At 33.9% G+C, this 21,209-nt stretch overlaps 1 protein-coding gene across 1 annotated transcript in view; it reads right to left on the reverse strand.

The window, feature by feature from the left end:
* The window catches only part of LOC145293035 (uncharacterized), a 289,606-nt gene that overhangs the window by 37,332 nt on the left and 231,065 nt on the right, over nucleotides 1-21,209 (reverse strand). Inside the window, exon 2 of the mRNA XM_080139332.1 lies at nucleotides 13,776-13,925. Within this exon, the coding sequence (XP_079995458.1) occupies nucleotides 13,776-13,925 (150 nt within the window). The remainder of the gene's footprint in view (nucleotides 1-13,775; nucleotides 13,926-21,209) is intronic.

The raw sequence follows: 21,209 nt of genomic DNA on the forward strand, positions 1-21,209 counted from the left end.
TGATACATGTTTCGTCGTCTACAACTTATCAGAGTGGCTGAATATATATATATATATATATATATATATATATATATATATAATTATTTATGTATATGTATGTTTATTTTATTTTATTTTTTATTTCAGTTTTATTTTATTTGTTTATTTTTGTTATTGTTAATTTTAAAATTATTTTGTATCGCTATCTTAGAGTAAAGTTTATCTTGTGTACACAGTTGTTAGCTATTTCTCTCCTACAGTTTAATAGATGTTGGGGTTCTTTAAAGTATAGGATAGCAAATTTTTCATTCGGGTATAATTCTACATGAATCGTCTATATATATATATATATATATATATATATATATATATATATATATATATATATATATAGAGAGAGAGAGAGAGAGAGAGAGAGAGAGGGAGAGAGATGAGTAATTTTGGTGTCTTCTAACTGTTAATTATAGAATATATTAAAAAAAGCGTTAAAGTAGTTTCAATAGTAAACATATTTTTTTTGTTTTTGTTTGAAAACGATTCCAACTTGCAATGAAAAATACAAATAAAATTCGCAAAATGCCAATGTAAAAAAGCAAAATACATTTAATGTTGTTTTTATTAGCATATTTTTAACGCGAAAAAATTGTCGATTAGAAAAGCCTCAATGGCTTTTTATTTATTTACGCATACGCAGATGTTTTCAAACAGGAAGTTGTAAACCGAGTGGATGGTTTCAACACCCAAGCAAGACGATTTGAGTTTTATAATATATTGGATATATGCAGATACATAAATTAGGGTAGTTGCCTTCTAGCATCACTGATGAGCTGTGATACAGCGAAACAGTACTGTATTTCGATGGCCATATGATATATATATATATATATATATATATATATATATATATATATATATTAGTTTTTTGTTTTTTGGGGGGTTTTTTTGGAGAGAAGAATTCCAGCAGAGTGCTCTATTATGAGGAAAATCTGAAAATAAGAGCATATTTTTTATGAGTATTGGCCGAGGAGAACTTGATATGGGTATCTCAGACGGTCCCTAATTATCAGGTTTGAAACCAACGGTACCGATGACTTATCTTATTTCTGAAAAAAAACATATATATATATATATATATATATATATATAGAGAGAGAGAGAGAGAGAGAGAGAGAGAGAGAGAGAGAGAGAGAGATTAATTTACTTGTCCAACCTCCGGTGTCACAAAACAACATCATCATCGCAAACATTAATTAATGAGAAACGGATTACCTCCTTTATAGTCGCTCTTTATCATGTAAAAACTATTAAAACCTCTTCACCTCTAAAAAATTTCCAAACAAAAAAATATGGCTTTCTCTTTACGGTTTCTAATTGGCTATTTTATTTTATAATTTTTCTAAACAAAAAAGTCATCATTTTAAGAGAAGACTGTAGGTTTTTGATTCTTTTTAAATTAAAAAAAAATGTGCAAGTGAATTGATATCTGTTCCTTTCGTCAATTATATTAATAATTATTCAGAAAAAAAAACAATGCTGTGTGTTACATTTTCATTAAAAAAGTTCTTTTTAGCTTTCAAAGGTTAAAAAAGAATTTACTAAAAAATTGTTTTAAACTTGTCGTTTATTTGTTTTATTTTATTTTGCATTCATTTTATTTATAACTAGATTTATCTGGCCACGCGTTGCTGTGGCTCAGTTTGTATCAATCCAAAACAAAGACAAAATAGGCAAGTGTCTGTTTTTATGTTTTTGTTCTCAACAGTTGTGGATACCTAAGGTTTATAGAGGTGGAAACATGAGATTTTAATTTTAGTATGAAAGTGTATCTCATAAAATATTGTATAATAAAAATTTTAAGCCAATTTAATTTTTGTGCGTCGGCATAATGTATTATTGTATAACGCGTTTGAAAAAATGAAAAGGAAACTTTTTAAAAAGAATAAAATAACAAAGTGAGTGGGAGACCGATGATATTTCTCTTAGGAAGATAGAAAGTAGTTGGGAAACTGTTTTTTTATCAAACCAATATCTTCATTTTCACACATTTATTTTGAGGAAAAATATGCTTTCAAAAATAATTTAGTTGTTTGTTCGTTATTGTAGCGACATTCGATAATAGAAATATTGATGTCCAGGTGTAACAAGCAGTATTTAATGAATTGTCATGTCGCACTAATTAATATATCTAAATGTAACACAAAACGATAAGGTATAAATTAATTAAGGAAATAGTTGTCGAAGAAATTAGAAAATTTCTCATGTCTTTACGGCACATATCATGTGACAAAACAAACATTGCTGGAATCATTTTTATTGTGGAATCATGGGAGACTTAACTATTTGTGACGCGAAAATTAAGTAGATAACATTGCTAAATGAGTAATGTTCAAGATCAGTGCTAGGGGAAACAAAATCAAGCTACCGGAAGTGAATACGGTTTATTATGTAACTCAACCGAACGGAGCGGAGTTACGGAGTTACGGAGTCAAGACGCAAAAAATGAAACCATGTATTGAATAAAACAAATTGCTTTAGTTTTAAGTTCTTGTGTTGTTACGAAACAAAAATAATCAAAACACTTTTTGTCATCAAAAAAAAAAAAAAACATGACTTTTAAACAAACAAAAAACCCTAGTTATATTATCCAATAATAAAACAAATAATTTATTCTAAATAATTAATTTAGTTTTAACACTAACATAATAATTTACTGTATTATTTTATATACTTTTTTTAATATTTAATAGTACAAGATGTGTATTTTTGTTTCGTAATAACACAATAAGTATTAAAACTAAATTATATACGTGATAACACAATAAGCGTACAAATATTCTATATATTAAACCAAAAAGACTATTTAAATAAATGTACAAGCTGAACATTTTAACGGGAAAATTTATTGTTATATAAGTAATAGTGATAGGGCGATTCCAATATTTTTCCCGATTCCGATACAATTACGGATTCCGTATTAAATTCCCGATTTCGATACAATCACAGATTCCGATTACGATTCTTTATAAATCTCTAAATATTTAACTATAAAAGTGTTATTTTGTCCCGATTACCTAAATACACATCTTAAATGTGCATGTATTTACTCAAACGTAAAAACACACTCGTGAGGCGGTGATCAAGAGATTTTAGTCTTACTTGAAGTTTAAATAAAAAACATATTTATTATTTTATTATCACTACAATCAGTGGCAGATGTTTCTTAAACCAAAATCAAATAAAAAAGATAATTTAAGGTACTGGCTTTGACATCGGAAAAAAGGCTCAATTTTTTTCCGATTCCGATACCTTAAAAAGCTCCGATTTTCTGATTCACGATTCCGATTCCGATTAATCGTCCCAACACTAACAAATACTAATAGATTTAAAAAAATAAAGAAATATTCTGTAAATACGAACGCTCAACCGAACACACGCATTCACGAACCGTCAAGGAATGGGGTAGGTACGAATGTGTAAAAATAGAAACACAAATAATTAAAAATAAATTCAATGTATATACGGTGCAACCCGGATATAAGAGACTAACTGCCTGGGCCACGCAACTTTCTTATATCTGGGTTTCTTTTATCTGAATTACACTGTACACGGTTTCTAATTTGGGACGAGAGAAAATCTTGTATCCGTTTTTCTTATATTCGGGGTCTCTTATATCCGGGTTACACTGTATATATGTATATATTTCTAAATATCCAGAGGAGTGGCATTTTAGTAATGTGTATTAACGTCGAATAAATTAATATTTCCAATTTATACAAAAACAGAAGTTGTTTTTTGTAATCAGATGCATCGACAGGCGTAAAAAATGTCATCCATTTCATAAAAACTTTAAAAATTCATAATAAACACTTTATCAAAAGAAACAGATATTCTTTTAATCGATATGAGTGCAATACCAACGTAAATGTTATTTGAAACTGACCTAAAGCACTCATTCGTAGTGGAGACGCTCGGCCGTATCTTTTTTTTTTTTTTTTTTTTTTACATAGGCATCACCACATTATCAAGGCCAAGAGGCCACTCAAGGATAAGGGTTAAAGAGTGTACAGTAGAAATTGGACAATATAGTAATCATTAGTAATGAAAATTCGGTAATTTGATAACTTATATGGAACGGCTCATCAAGAACTTATTTACGTTAGACTTGAAGACAACCATATTGTAGTCAGCCGGAAAGCAGTAAAACGGAAGACAATTCCACAGGCGTGCAGTTCTAAGAAAAAAGCTTTGTTCATGGAATCTACGTTTAGGTTTAGGTACAGATAAAGAGTGGGGGGAATTATTGATAGTGTTTACAGCTAGACGAGTGTTTCTTGTGAAAGTTTGGCGAGGGGGGACCATAGATTGAAGCTCAGCCGAACACTTTCCATGAAAATAACGATACATCAGAGACAAACTCGCAACATCTCTTCTGTGAGATAGAGGTTGCAAGGAAGAGAAAAGGACATCTCCTACGAGGCTACAAAGTCTATTTTGAACTCTATCAAGGCATGCCAAGTCCTTTCTAGCAGCTCCTGCCCAGATGTGGCAACAGTATTCCATCCTTGGACGTACCTGGCTCTTATATAGATAGAGAATAGCATCAGCAGTGAGATATCTACCGGATCGATAGAAAGATCCCACCATTTTTCCAGCGGCCTTGGCAACAGATTTGATGTACGTGTTCCATTTAAGATCAGGAATAATGGTCAAGCCAAGAAGCTTTTCAAAACTTGAGGCCTCCTGAAGACGAGAGCCATTCATTTCAATTGATGCCAGATGTGGATCAGAATGTTGATGATGTAAAGAGAGAAGCTTAGTTTTAGATGCATTAAAAGTAACCAGCCACTCCTTACCCCATTGTACTACATGCTCAAGATCAGAGGAGAGAGAATTGGAGAGAACTTGGTCGTTTACTGTCTTAGATGTGATACCATAAATGGTAGTGTCGTCAGCATAAATGTCTACAAATGATGTAAGGATGTGATTTGGAAGATCATTAATGTAGATCAGGAAAAGAGTTAGGCCCAGGATGGACCCCTGAGGGACACCGGCATTAATACTGTGAGCTTCTGATTTCTGCCCCTCAACTACTACTCTTATGAACCTATCAGAAAGAAATGATTTAATAATTGAGAACACATTTCCGGCTATACCATAGCTAGAGATCTTATGAAGTAAACCTTTATGCCATACCCTATCAAAGGCCTTAGATATGTCAAGAGCAATTGCCCAAGAAAGGTTGCCTCCGTCGAGAGATTTGCTAATCCTATGAGATATAACTGTAAGCACATCTGCTGTAGATCTAGCAGAACGGAAACCATATTGAGTGTCACTAAGAAGGTTATTTTTGTTGAGATGGTTGATTACTTCTGTATTTAACACAGATTCCAGCAACTTACTCATGACGCACAGGAGACTTATTGGCCTGTACTGAGAGGGGGGTGAGCGATCAGCTGAATTCTTAAATACAGGGCATACTGATGAGATTTTCCAGGGAAATGGGAAACTATTCTCCTTAAGACAACGTTTAAACAGTTTTGTAAGTATGGGCGCTAGTTCAGGTTGAAGTTTTTTGAGTACTATAATTGGAATACCGTCAGGACCAGTTGCTTTACTGGAATCAAGGTTTTTGATTAGCTTGGCAACATCACGTACAGATATACGTATATCACATAGCGTGTTTTCTGATACAGGAGGAAATATTGGGGGTTGGCGGCCTTGGTCGCAAAGGGTAGAATTAGCTGCAAAGAGTTTGGCTTTGTCTGATGCTGACGAGATTACCTAAAGAGAAGATGCGTCTATTATATCAACGCGTTTAAGGGTAAAATAATGTGAGTTTTTCATACAATAAACGTTGATTAATCAACCTCATCAATAAAATAAACAGAATTGATTGAATCTGTCATGAATCTTATTTGTAAAAAAAAACATGACTAATTGAAATTGTCACGCTTTTTATTCATTTAAATTTGACTGTTTACTTATTCATATATTATGATAAACGAGAGTTATCATCGAGTAATTACTCAAGTAATAATACTTAAATCCGAGACTTGATACACACACACGCACACACACACACACACACACACACACATGCACACATTCGCATATATATGTGTATGTGTGTTTGATATAGAAGTGATAAATGTAAAAAAACTTCGAATTTGCAATATATATATATATATATATATACTAGCTGTACCCTGCCACGCGTTGCTATTGCTCAAATTGGCGCAATGGAAAAAGTTCCAAAATGAGAAAAGGCATGCTTCTTATAGGTGTAATTTTTTGTTTATTAATTTTTTTATTGCAAACCATGTGCCAATGCAAAGCTTAGGTTGGTTTATATTTCACAACATGATAATTAATACGCCAATTTTCAGTCGCAGTACATGTGGTGGCGTCCTTGGAAAATATAGCTGTTGGATAATTAACCACTTTATCTGTTTCCACAACATTGTCGATAGATTTGTATTTGACTACCTCATTTGGAATTTTACGTTGAATAATAGCGTGTAGTTCATGTGCGTCTTTGCATTTAGCCGCAAGAATAGCTCGTTCACCTAGTCAAGTGGAATTCGTATAATTAATTTGAATATCTGCAAAAAAAATTTAAACAAACTCTTCTTTTGATGTAATAAAATTACAGAAGAGTCAAAGAATTTCGCCCTTAACTCGGATCAGCTGGCACTTTTCCGTGCCCAATTTCCCACAAATGATACAAAAATTTCTGTGCAGATCGAGCAGTCTGCAACTGGACACACATATTTTGAGTTAAGTTTAATGTCTTCATATGGCTCCAAAAAGTAGAGTATTTGAGGTAAGCATTTATTTCATCTGCTGGTGTTGATTGAGGAATTACAGGTAGCATTTGTCTAAAATCTCCTGCAAGCAATATTACTGCATTCTCAAAAGGTTTGATATTGCCACGCAAATCTTGCAAAGATCGACCAAGAGCCTCAAGTGATTTTTTGCGTACCATTGTGCATTCATCCTAAACAATAAGCTTGCATTTCTGCAATATTTTTCCATATACTGGATGTTTTGGAGATGTCGAGCATGAGATTTTTGAAAAATTAAATGTTTCAAAGTAGAATAAATAATTCTTCTACTTGGTAGCAAGGTCACAGTTATTTCGCAGGCAGCAAGGGCTAAGGTTATGTCATTTTGTCACCGAATGGCTGCCAAAATCAATTTAATTAGAAAGGTTTTACCAGTTACTCATGGTGCTGTTCACGGTAGCAGTAATTTCCAAATATTTTCTATTCTCACAGTCAGTAAATTAGGTGACTAAAATAGAATTTATCCGTGTTTTGACAATGCCTTATTCACTGTAATTAATTTTGGAGACTAAAATAGGATGAGTGATTAGAGATGGAAGATATATAGATAGAAAAGAGAAAGTGAGAGGGAAATAGAAAAAGACAAGGAGATAGAGAGATAGAGAGGGATTGATAAATAGACAGAGAGAGGGTAGAGTTAGAAACAGAGACGGAGTGAGACAGAGGAAAGGAGAGAGAGAGAGAGAGAGTTAGAGAGAGAAAGGGGCTCAGAGAGATGGAGAGGGTGATACAGAGAGAAAGATAGTTTGAAAGAGGAATAGGGAGAGAGGGATAGGGAGAGATGGATGGAAAGAGATATTAAGAGAGGAAAAGAGAAATGGGGGGGAGAAACAGAAGGTGAACTACACTTCACTGTTTTGTTTTCCTCAATCAGTAGAGGAGAAATTCTTCGAGACTAAGGCAATATTTATTTTTGTTACTATCCAGAGTACCCTTTTTTTTTCGGGAGCTAGATTTTCCCACATTAAAAACCGATCGGGTTATCTGTACTTTCACCTAACAAATTAATAAACAAAAAGATATTATAAATTTTGAATTTAACGTGAAAATACTATTTTAAAAAATAGCACAACATAAGTGCATAAATGCCACTTTATTTTAAATATTTATTTTCTAAAGGACTGTTTGAATAAATCCACAATGAATTAAATTTTAAGTGTTGTGTAATTATTTTCTTAGAGTTCTGCTCGGCAACGCTAGGAAAAGTAAAGTAAAATTTTAAATGTAGAAAAAATAAAGCAAAAAAACTACTGTTCATTAGTATTTCTTATTAAATATTTGCAGAAAATGTCATTTCTTTTTGTCAAATAAATAAATTTTAAGCAATTTTTGCAATAAATAATAGCAACTTCGTTAATTTTACGACGTGTCCTAGCGTATTATAAACGCCCCAACCTACCCATGTTAAGAATGGCTTTCAGGGTTTGTGTGTGGTGATGGAGGTGTTTATTCTGAAAGCTGTTTTTAACATGGGGAGGTTAGGGTGCTTATAATACGCTGAGGCAAGTCGCAAAAATTAAACAGCAACTTTCTTATTTTTTTATACTTTAGAAAAAGTTAAAACAAACTTTTTTATGTAAACAATGCCGTGAAAGAAACTAAACAATTAAAACGTAATGTTTGATGGGTGAAAAGCCTTAAGATAAGCAAAGGAATTTTTTTTTTTTTTTTTTTACTAATCGATTAAAATCTTGTAATTTGAGAGTCGTTGAAACGGAAGTTACCGGAAATAAAATCAAGCAGTCGCACAGAAACGACTTACGAAAAATATTTTTATTTTAATTCAGTTTTATAATTTGCAATATTAATTTATTTTAATAACATAGAAACATTCCTCGACTCTAAGGAAAGACTGTTTGAAAATTCCAATTAAATTGGTAATGTAATATCTTTTTCTAGTTAACTAACGAACCAAGAATTAAATTGGTAATGTAATATCTTTTTCTGGATAACTAACGAACCAAGAATTACATTTATATATATATATATATATATATATATATATATATATATATATATATATATATATATATATATATATATACTAGCAGTTAAGCCCGGCTTTGCTCAGGCCCTATATAGTGTTCATAATTTTATGTGCATATGAATATATATATATATATATATATAGATAGATAGATAGATAGATAGATAGATAGATAGATAGATATAGATATAGATATAGATATATATAGAGATATAGATATATATATTAAAAAGTTTGACTTCTGTCCAGGTAACCTATATTTAAAATTTCAAGTGTTTAGACCCAAAATTGGCGGAGGAGTTTGATAAAGTCTGACAAGATCAACTCTTTAAACTTTGACCTTGGCAGCCAAATTTTCGCCCAACAACGGATTATAAACCTTGCTGCAACTCTAAATACCCTCTATGTAAAATTTCAAATGTTTAGACCTGATATTTGCTGAATAATTTGCTAGAGACAGCAAAGGTAAAATCTTTTAAACTTTGATCCCTTGGCAGCCAAGTTTTCGGCCAAAACCCGATTAAAAAGCTTTCTCTATCTCTGAATACACTTTTTCTAAAATATCGAATGTTTAGACGAAAAATTGGCTGACTAATTTGGTAAAGACCGCAGAGGTCAAATTATATAAAAGCTTTGGCCCCAATTTTGACCTCTTACCATTTATTGTTTCGGGCTCAAATCAAGTCCAAACGTTAGATCCATGTCCAAGTAACCTACATCTAAAATATCAAGTGTTTAGACCCAAAATTGTCGGAAGAGTTTGGTAGAGTTTTCAAAGGTCAAATCGTTGAACTTTGGCCCTTTGCCAGCCAAATTCCTGACCGAAAACTTATTAAGAAGATTTTGCCAAATCTCAATATTCCATTCTGTCAAATCTCGAGTCTGTAGACTGAAAATTAGTCTTGTACGGGAATCTACACCCATAGACACACATACAAAGACAATTTCAATATATATATATATATATATATATATATATATATATATATATATATATACTAATATGGATACCCGGTGTTGTCCGGGTGTGTAAAGGTGTGTGTTGAGCAAAAAAAAAGTGTTAGTAGGAAGACAGGCTTGAACCCGTATTTCAAAGGAGAAAAAGAACGGAAAAAAAACGTGACGTCTCTGCTGTTACAACAACCGCCAAACCGGAAGTTACCTAGTTTTGAATTAAGGCTAGACAATCGAAAAGAGGGGATGGCTTTCGAAAATATCGATAAAAAAGCGACCCCTTCCGCTAGAAAAATGCCCAGTTGAGGGTGATTAAATTAATGTTTTTAGCTAATTTTTCGGTATTTGTCGTCCGAAGGGTCGAGCTTCAAAATGGTACTGATCTTGTAAATATCCGTCACCTGTGTCGAAAGTTTTAGGCAGACATGCAAACATACATAAATACATTTATACATTGGTAGCTCAAATTTTCGACCCAAACCGATTAAAAAGCTTGTCATATCTCTGAATACTCTTTATGTAAGATTTCAAATGTTTAGACCAGAAATTGTCTGAGTAATTTGATAGAGACCGCAGAGATCAAAGTTTTTTAACTTTGACCCCTATTATGACACCTTAACATTTATTTTTTTTTACTCAAATTAAGTTATTAAGTTAGATCCATGTCCAAGGAACCTATATCTAAAATTTCAAGTATTTAACCCCAAAATTGTCGGAGGAGTTTGGTAGATTTCTCAAAGGTCAAATCATTAAACTTTGGCTCTTTAACAGCCAAATTCCTGGCCAAAAACGGATTACAAAACTTTTTCCAAATCTCACTACCCTGTATATCAAATTTTGAGTCTGTAGACTGAAAATTGACAGTTATTGTGTAGTGAAATGTACACAAACAGACAGACACACGTAAACAGACATACACTTTCATTTATATATATATATTACCAAAAAACTATATATAATTATTCTACATAACTTGATGTATACCACAATAAAAAGCATTGTTTTCCGAAACGATCGTACAGATAATTGATTTTGTTGTTGTTCCTTCTTATGAAACGGATTTTTAATTTAATTAAAATTTGATTTTTAAATTTTAAATTATAAATCACATTATTTAATATTGAATTAGCTCTAGGACATTTAACTATCGAGCTTATTATATATCTAAATTACAACGAGCACTTTCTATTTCCTGTATTTTAATTAAACTAGTAATTTCACTGTTACATTAAAATACACTCAGCTCCTTAGACTATTGCTCTAATCTCCTTTAAATTATATATATATATATATATATATATATATATATATATATATATATATATATATATATATATATATATATATATATATATATATATATAAATTGGGGAGTTAAAGGAAGAGAACAATATTAATTCTTTAAACGAAGACTTATCAGGATCATGCAAAGCTCAACAAATGGTAATGGAGCTTATATACAAATCAATAAACATCGATATAAAACTATATACTTAATATATAGATTTATTCATTTATTCAATAAGGGCACACATCAAAAAAGGGTGATGTTTAAGTAAAGAACTTTTTACACCGTGGCATTTCGAAGCCTAATGCTTCTCATCAGAAGATGAGAGAATATGCTAGGTAGCATAATAGGGATGCGACGTCTAGCGACAGTTACATTAGGAGCGAAATATAATGTTGAGACTGTTGTTTAGGGGAACTAAATTGATCTCTGTGATAGATAAGGAGTATAGTGTTTATCATATAATGCAAGTAGGTATATAGCATACCTCTCATAGTGGGTTTAATATATTTGGGCAATATGCGTGATTGAACACTCGGGGAGAATATAGGGTAAGTTCAAAGAAAGTGCTTTTTTAGTCATATATGTAGCTGGCTTATAGCTATGGAAGGGGTTTATGATGTCGGTATATATTAGAAGGGGTATCTAAAATGTTGACTGCACTTAAAAAGAAATATTAATCATTAAGAATAATAGTAAGGAAGAAGATGTGAGGTAATAAAATATAAGGGATACAGTATAGAAAATATACTTTTAACTTAACGTTTATTCTTCCCGAGAGTTTAATCACACACACACGCGCGCGCGCACACACGCATAACTATATATATATATATATATAGATAGATAGATAGATAGATAGATAGGTATATAAATATAGATATATATTTTATCTAAAATTTTGATTGCAGAAAGTCCCTTCTGAACCAAAATACTGTAGATTTGCAACAACATATGCCACATACAAACTAATTATGGCTATACTATTAGCCACTATCTTATGTAACTTTAGAACGACATTTTACATGCATTTAGTCGTTATCCTACATTATATCCTAGGAGACACATCATCACAATCGCATCATCTTTAGACGAAAGAGTTCCTATTTTCCCCCTGTAAATTTAAAGTCCTCCCACCGCCCCAGTCAATACCGGGAAGAAATAAACACATTATAATCATACTGCCCTGGCACCCTTCGTAACTGGATCAGACATTCATAGACATACAATTACCTTTCCACCTCCCGATTTGAAAATAATAATTTCTCCCTTCTAAAATTCCGACAGTTCTCATTAGCTGAGAGCATAAAAATCTATTATTATGTATTACACGCCTTCTTACAAAAAACGAATACGCCAGACCTTTACAAATATGACCTTTCTCTCTCTCTCTCTCTCTCTCTCTCTCTCTCTCTCTTTCTCTCTCTCTCTCTCTCTCTCTCTACTCTAACACATTATATACGCACTTCCATTTAAAATGACGACTTTTTTCTTTTGATTCATAGTATTTGTGCGTCGGGATCTTGACAGCGATTATCAAGGTTACATTTTGAGTAAATATTCTGAGAGCCTTCCTCCCCCACTTACAGGATGGGGTGTCTATTCCGAGAGCTGTTCTTAATATAGGGATGTTGAGGTTGATCATTCCGAAATCCGTTCTTAATATGAGGAGGTTGGGGGTGTCGATTCCGAAAGCCATTCTAAACGATAGGGGTTGGGGATGTCTATTCCAAAACCCGTTCTTACCATGAGGAAGTTGGGGGTTAGGCAACAACAACAACCACAACCTTACTTTATTATTTTTAGGAGGGGGGCAGGTTTGATTGTTTACCAATTGGGTGCTTGTTTACAATTGGGCCTATAAAAAAATTCCAAGAAAACTATTTTAAAATCTTTATGATGTTAATACCTGTCACCGCACGAAGATGTCAGATTCAAAAATCACGTAAATCGATCAAGTATTTTTTATCTTATTTAAGAAAAACAAATCTTATGACACATTTTATCGGAGAAAAACTTGATGCCATCTTTATTTTGAATGAATCGCTGCTAGCGATACTTTTGGGAATCAAAGGAATGTTGGATCAAGGGCAGACAATCAACTTTCCACCCTCTAAAATATACTTTAAAATTAACACATTTATAGCTTTTCGGGGACGCTGAAAAGGAAAATAACGTTTACAATTCCAGTAAACGAGTAGTTTCTAAGATATGAAGAGATGTTACTTTTTAAAAAGTGGGAGATAAATTTCTAATATAATTTAACGTATAATAAGCATCCACTTTATGGCAACCTGCTTGTTTAAGAAAAAGAAATTTGCCATTTTTTTTCAAAGTCGAGTGTCTCGCCCTTCCCCCCCCCCCCCAATGTTGGGGAAGGGGTCAACATGTGAGTGCTTACTTTACCTAAAATTGTGTTCATTGTGCGTCCCCCTGCACCCAAACAGGTGGGTAATCATTATACGTTAAATTATCATAAAAGTGGGATCTCCCACGAATATATATATATATATATATATATATATATATATATATATATATATATATATATGTGTGTGTGTGTGTGTGTGTGTGTGTGTGTGTGTGTGTGTGTGTGTGTGTGTGTGTGGATTTATAAATGTACGACACTTTTACAGTTTAATTGCAGGCGAATCTTAGGCTTACTTGTGATGATTTCGTCACAAATTCAAATAATGAAAATTAAAAATGTTTTACTTACCTTCGAAATCTATTTCTCTAACTATAGAACAAAACATTGATTCGCTGTTTTTTGGACACGGCGTTGGATCTGGTGGATAACGTTCACATTCACCATAGTAGTTGTCTTTCCTTGAATCACATTGCGAACACGAGAAGTCGCCATGTGCATCTAGAAAGATAAATAGTTAAAGAAAATCTTTAGTATATGGGAACGAAAAGAAAGTTTTCTCTTGTTGTAGGAGGGCGTGAAAACAATTAAAACAATCGGAAATTTTTTTTTTTTTTTTACACAGTGATCACCACTTATCAAGGCCCGGAAGCCACTCAGGGGTAAGGGTTATTGCAAGTACATTGCGTTAGTGAGGAGATTTGCTGATATGTTTACTTAAGGGGCGATTCATTAGGAATTTGTTAACATTGGACTTGAAGACAACCAAGTTGTAGTCCGGAGGGAAGCAGGCAACAGAGTTCCACAGGCGTGCAGTTCTAAGAAAGAAGCTTTGTTCATGGAATCTGCGTTTTGATTTAGGCACAGATATAGAGTGGGGGAAATTTTTCACAGTGGATTCAGCTAGACGGGTGTTTTTCGTGAAAGATTGGCGAGGGGGGACCAGAGATTGGAGTTCAGATGAGCATCTGCCATGGAAATAACGATAAAACAAGGACAGGCTCGCAACGTCTCTTCTGTGGGAGAGAGGTTGCAGGGTAGAGAAAAGGGCATCCCCCACTTAGCCACGAAGTCTATTTTGTACTCTGTCAAGGCAGGATAGGCTGTTTTTAGCAGCCCCTGCCCAGATATGGCAACAGTATTCCATCCTTGGACGTACTTGGCTTTTATATAGATAGAGAATTGCATCCGTAGTGAGATATCTTCTGGAGCGGTAGAAGGATCCCACCATCTTTCCAGCGACCTTGGCAACAGACTTGATGTACGTGTTCCATTTCAGATCAGGAGTAAAGGTCAAACCCAGAAGCTTGTCAAAACACGGGGCCTCACCCAGACGAGAGTCATCCATCACAATTGATGCCAGATGGGGATCAGAGCGTTGATGATGTAAGGATAGGAGTTTGGTTTTGGATGCATTAAAGGTAACCAGCCACATCTTCCCCCACTGAACCACGCGCTCGAGATCAGAGGAGAGAGAATCCGAGGGAACTTTGTCATTTACAGCCTTTGATGTGTTGCCGTAGATGGTCGTGTCATCAGCATAGATGTCAACGAATGATTTAAGTATGTGTTTAGGGAGGTCATTGATGTAGATCAGGAAGAGAGTTGGGCCCAGGATTGACCCCTGAGGGACTCCAGCATTTATACTGCAGGCCTCCGATTTTTGTCCATCTACCACTACTCTTATGAGCCTATCGGAGAGAAATGATTTAATGATTGAGAAAACATTTCCAGTAATACCGTAGCTGGAAATCAACAACAGCTTTTTGTTTTCTGAAAAAAAAAGGCGTACATGTGTACAGTCTCAGAATTTTTAGATGTGGATTGATAATTTGAATTTATTTGGATTAATCGGGCCACTGTTTTCGTCTAAATGTTATTCTCACGCCATTTCGGTCGATGTAAGCATCTGTAGCACTATATCTCAATATCACAGTTTCTAACACAGTCTTCAGTACCACCGGGTGGTGATTTGGCCATAAGCGTAGAGAAACACAGAAATGCAACCCCAGAATTCCCTTTCCTTGATCGACCTCTTTTTCTTCCGGACAGCATGAGGTTAGCACGTATTTTTCTGCCCCTCTGTAAATGAGAGGAGAGGGCTCCCCTCCTCTCATCATTAGTTAGGTTAGTTTAATTTTGAAGATTATCAAGTGTAAATTGTTTTTGTAATATATATTGTATACATAATGTAAAATAAAATAGTTAATTATGTTTCATATATGTTGTGTTATGATTGTGTCGTGTTATGTGTTTTCTTGTGTCTGCCATAAATTTCTTCATTAAAGAATGAAGTTGCCTTGAGAAAAAGGAAGACTCCAACCCGAATGCCACCAAGACGTTTCCTGTGAGAAGAAGGAGCTACACAGCCACATCCAACATCTCAGGCATTATTTTCTTCTAGATACACAGACCCCCAATGATTGGCCCATCTTCACATCTTCATGGGACCGTTTCTAAGACATTTAGTGTGTCACTGACACGTGAGGCCGATCACACGCCAATGACCGGCTGATTGTGTTATAAATGTTGCCTTTAGACGAAAGATTAACTCTTAAAAATAGTCCACGGCCTAATCAAAAATAATTGCCACCGACGTCTCGACCCGTTTTTGTTGATGTTTCCATGTGCTTATCTGTGGATATCGTTTATTTTCCCGGGTAGCTGGTTGCGTTCCCAGAATGTTTCTCGACCAAGTAACTCTCCCCGAAGGAGCGATAGGTACCATACACCGATCTTTGTCGTTGATTTTTCGTGGAAATGTGGCGCACCGTATAAAGTGCTAAATTATTAATTCTAGATGATAGTCTTCTAGCAGTTGAATATTGTTGAGCAGCCATTCCTGTTTTTTTTTTGTGTGTGTGTGTGTGTGTGTTTTTTGTTTTTTATTATTACTATTATTATTTTTTTTTCTTTGGCCTTGAGTGGAAGGGCAGAGTTCTGCTGGAAGACGTAGGATCGTCGGGCGGCAATCTCGTCCATCTAACGCTTAACCACGCTCTTCAGCACCTCCTGGTTATTTAGTTTGCTTTTCGTCGTTTTTAGAAATTTTATCATACTTTGTATATTTTAATAAGTTCTTTTATTATTTTTGCGTTTTCTTTGTTTGTTTGTTTTTTCTTGTCAAATATACCACGTATGTGATTTTTGAAATATTTCGTTATATCTAACAGAAGTGGAAGACTTATATATATATATATATATATATATATATATATATATATATATATATATATATATATATATATCTGTGTGTGTGTATTTAAAATTCATAATATTTATTTACTAATGGAATTCTATAAATATTTTAGTAATACATCTAAATAAATAGCGATTGTGAACAATAGAGGAACATATTTTTCCAGTCATCATTGCGGAAATTGCAGACTAGTAATTTATATATTTTTCATGGTTCTAGACAGATTTTCATTTTTCTTTTTTAAACCAAAAAATGAATTAGAAATTAGTTTAATAATGTAAAAATTGATGCCAGCTTTTCATGCTTTTTTTTATTATTTTTATTATGAAAATTTTAACATATTTTAGAATCGATTGAAAACAAAAAATGATCTGAATAATAACAAAATGGTCGATATTAGCAGCAGTATCACGTAACATCTAAACGAAATAATTATCATTGGAAACGTGCACTTTATTCATTGTGGGTTAATAATGTCCATTGACGATGGAATAGACGCGAGACAAACACATCGAAGGCAAAATTGAATTTCTGTGGCGAATCATCGTCGTTGATAATTCTAAGTTGTTGTAAAAGCGTAGGCTGTTTGGGCGGCTAGTTACTAATAATCGCTTTGCCGTCCGTAATTAAATCAGCTATGACAAACTTACGATGTATGTGACGTGTTTATAATTATAATTAATGTCGCACTGCTTGTATTTAAAAACCACGTTATATTTATTTTCTAGCATTTACGGCTCGCTTGTTTTCGAATCACAATTTTTTTTTTTTGCTTTAATTTCTAATTATTCTTCTACTTTTTTTTTCAGAGAAAACTAAATTAAATTTGCTGGCCTTCTAGCAAGGGCAGAATTAAACAAGGTTATTTTTTTTTTTTTTTAATGTAGGGAAAATTCAGATTTTCAGGGACAAAAATAAAAAAAATTGTTTCAGTCTAAACCAAGGACAGAACAGATGCTACACTTTTATCCTGGCCCGAACACGGCTTGAATATATACCTATTTTGGAAAATACACCGGTTTGTTATGCTATATCTTGGATATGGCCGTGGTCGATCTAAGAAGTTATACCTTGCCATCTCTTTCTAATGATGATTGTCTAGAGAATGTTGGAAACGTTGCGAGCTTGAAATGCTGTAAAAGGTGAATTATCAGAACCATTTCTTGTTGAACAAGTGAAGCACAGTGAACGAGACATAAAAAAATGACTAAGTTCAGCATTTTTCCTTCCCCCCCCCCTCATTTAGCCCCAGAGGACGTCAAATCCTGATGAAAATGAACAAACGGTGCAGTTTTAGGCCTTAACATATATAAATTTGAGTTCTGCACCATGCAAAAAAAGAAATGACTAAGTCCATCATCCCCCCCATTTAGCCCCAAAAGTCGCCAGAGCCTTAATATAGCAAAACTGCTAAATAGACATACACACAACATTTTGGACAAATATGGTAAAATAGTCCCCAAATTTTTTTTTTTATCATTAGCCCTAAAATAGCTCCTGTGACACACCCAAGAGTTATCGCGAAGTATAGACAAAAAAATTATATAGAAATCAGTTTGTCACAACTTTTCAGAAAGTTTTATAAAATTCCAAGGCATCATTTTTTTTTTTTTTTTTTTTTTTTTTGATAAGCACAAACGTATGAATTTTAGCTAGTTTAACACGACATACACCCCTAGAGGGGCAACCGGAGTTTTCCCGGAAAATCTGTTCTGTTACTTTTTTTACATATATCATGTTTAATGTTTGTGCAAAAAATTTTTTTAAATTCCAAGGCGTAGTTATTGAGAAAAGTGCGAACGATCGAACGGACACGGGTGAATGTACAGGTCCACCTTCCTTTTTGTCAAAACAGAAACGTGGGCGAAAGGATAAAGATATTTCACTTATTCTGGTTTAAAAGTTCATTTTCATGCGTTTTTTCCGACTTGCTCCCTACTCGTTGATTGCTAACTTAGCAATTCTTTCCTCCGTTACATAATCAGGTCTATTTTACACACGGTTCCTCTCCTTTTTTTCCCCCGTCCCCGGGTTTTGTTAATGTAAACTTTATAACTCTGCTAAGCTACTTGTTTTTTTTTTAATAAAATAGAACCACACGGAAAATAACCATCATTAAAAGCTTCATTCAATATACAGCAATATGATAATAACAAGTTTATCTTTTTATAACAGAAATTATGTCATATATTCACATTCTTACGACGTTGTAGATAATTTCTTTGTAAACAAAGAACATTTACTAGAAACTACAAGAGCTACCCGGCGTTGACATGAACAAAAGTAATCCATTTCTATTAATACTTCTATCCCTCTACCTCTTTCTAACCGTCTCTCTTTCACTTTCCCCATCTCCCTCTTTCTCCACCGCTCAACCTATTCCTCTCTAGCTGGGCATACACACAGGCAGCTCTTATTTTATATAATAGACTAGCCTGGGTGCCCAGCGTTTCCCGAGTGTTTGGATGTGTGTTGAGCAAAAAAAAAAAAAAAGTTTCCGCAAAAGCGGAAAAGAAAGTGGAGGTGTGTGTAAATGTGTTGGTTAAGCAAAAAAAAAAAAAAAAAAAAAAAAAAAAAAAAAAAGGAAAATTGCGAGCGCAAAAAAAAAATAGGAGTGGTAAGCAGGCTCGAACCTGTAATGCGCCAAAGGAAAAAAGAAGTGAAAAAAAATAAACAAACGGTCTTATCGATGTGCCTACCTCGATGTAACGTCACGGGCGCTCGAAATAACGCATTTTATGCGACGCGAGGTTTGAATGATTTGCAAAACATTTCAGCGAAAAAACCGACCCTCCTTGTAGAAAACTGAAGGTGAAGGAATTTATGTTTTGGCCAAGTTTTAAATATTTGTCGTCCGAGGAGTCGAACTTCAAAAGGATACCGATCCTGTGAAAATCCATTCCCTCTGCGGATAGTTTTAGGCATACATACATACATACATACATTTAAACACAACAGATGAGATTTATAGATTACCCAAATAATTAGTCGCCAATTTCTTTCTAACATGATAAATAATATATGTATATAATAAAACTGAAAAACAACCCTGATGCAGTTGATCCGCAGAGAATAAATCATTTTTCTAAATTTTAGATATTATTCATCCAGTGCAACGCTTATCAAGAATATACTAACTTTGTGAATGTTTGTTTTATAAGTTTTTTTTACTTATATCTGGTTATACAAACACAGGCACATAAAACTGCCATATGAAAGTGTATCAGAGAGGCGGTAGCACTCTCTATATAGGGATGGCCCGTACACGCCTATATACGCCTACAAAACAAAACTATCCAAATCTCAACTAAAATCAACTTATAAGTTTCAAAAAGCACATATTCTTACAGAGAAGCGTCTTACGAATCCAGCGAGTGTCAGAACGTCGGTTAAAATGTCAAAAGAGAGAAAAAAAGGTACAAAAATGGCCAATTGTTCTTCTTCTTCTTTCTTCTTTCTTTTGAGACGATGTATCTCGGTGTACGAACGGTCTCTGACAACAGTTCAAGAATCAATCGACTGCTCTTTACACGGAGAAGTGCAGTGACCCATCGCTTTTTAGCTAACTCCATAATTAAATAAGATTACGTGTAATAACAAGTTTTAAACACTATATACCCAATGTAGACAGACAACTTCGAACACGGAACTTCTCTCAAAAGGGACAGCTCCAAATAATACACCGGATGCTCACAGACGTTCCAGTTTGCCAGTGGCCTATATTTCTTGGACGCTGAATATTTGAGGTGAACGTTAAGGTTTTTTTTAAACAGTAACCCACCAGCGTTAATGAAACCACGAAATCTTTATCTCAGTTGATCAAAATTGTTATAAGAGTAACCTATCAGCAAGTACGACGTCAAAAAACAATGTTATAAAAAAAAATAATTCTTCAGATTTTGGACTGTAAAATATGTACAAAATGTCAATGCTGTGACCAGGATTCGAACCTAGGTTAGCACGGCCACAACGTGGGATCCTAACCTCTAGACGATCACGGTTAACACTGACGTCTGTCGCTCTTGGCAGAAAGACACATGACTACTGTCAAACTATTGAAAAATAAGGAGGAAACTTGAAATTCTCACGCATGCGCAAAAATACACTATAGCAACCATTGTTAAATGCAGCTGAATCTCTTCGCTCGCTAAGAAAATTAGATCAGACCAGTTCTTCTAAGAACTCACCAAACGCCAAAGGAAATAAGTTAAATTAACCGCAAAAGAAACTGCAAGAAAGTCATCTTCTAAGAACTCACTGGAAGCTGACCAAAAAGAATCAAAATCCAAGCCCTAGCCACAAAAATAACTAGATATTGTGGCTACTATAAAGAATCTACTAATAAAAACAAGTAAGTTTTCTAAAATAAACTACAATAAATTAACCAAGTAACCTCACACTGTCACTGATTAGGACTTCATATAAAGATAACAACTACACTATTGGTGTATATACCGTTCCACACTAACTATTGGTGACGGGGCAGTATCTCAATTCTACGAGAGTTGTCTTGCTATAAGATAAGTGATATTATAGTAAGATACACATAAGTGTTATATGTTTACATTTAATAAAAAATGCCAAAG

Source organism: Euprymna scolopes, chromosome 14 (assembly GCF_053919585.1).
Source record: "Euprymna scolopes isolate OS-2025 chromosome 14, ASM5391958v1, whole genome shotgun sequence".
In the NCBI taxonomy this organism is placed as follows: Eukaryota; Metazoa; Mollusca; class Cephalopoda; order Sepiida; family Sepiolidae; genus Euprymna; species Euprymna scolopes.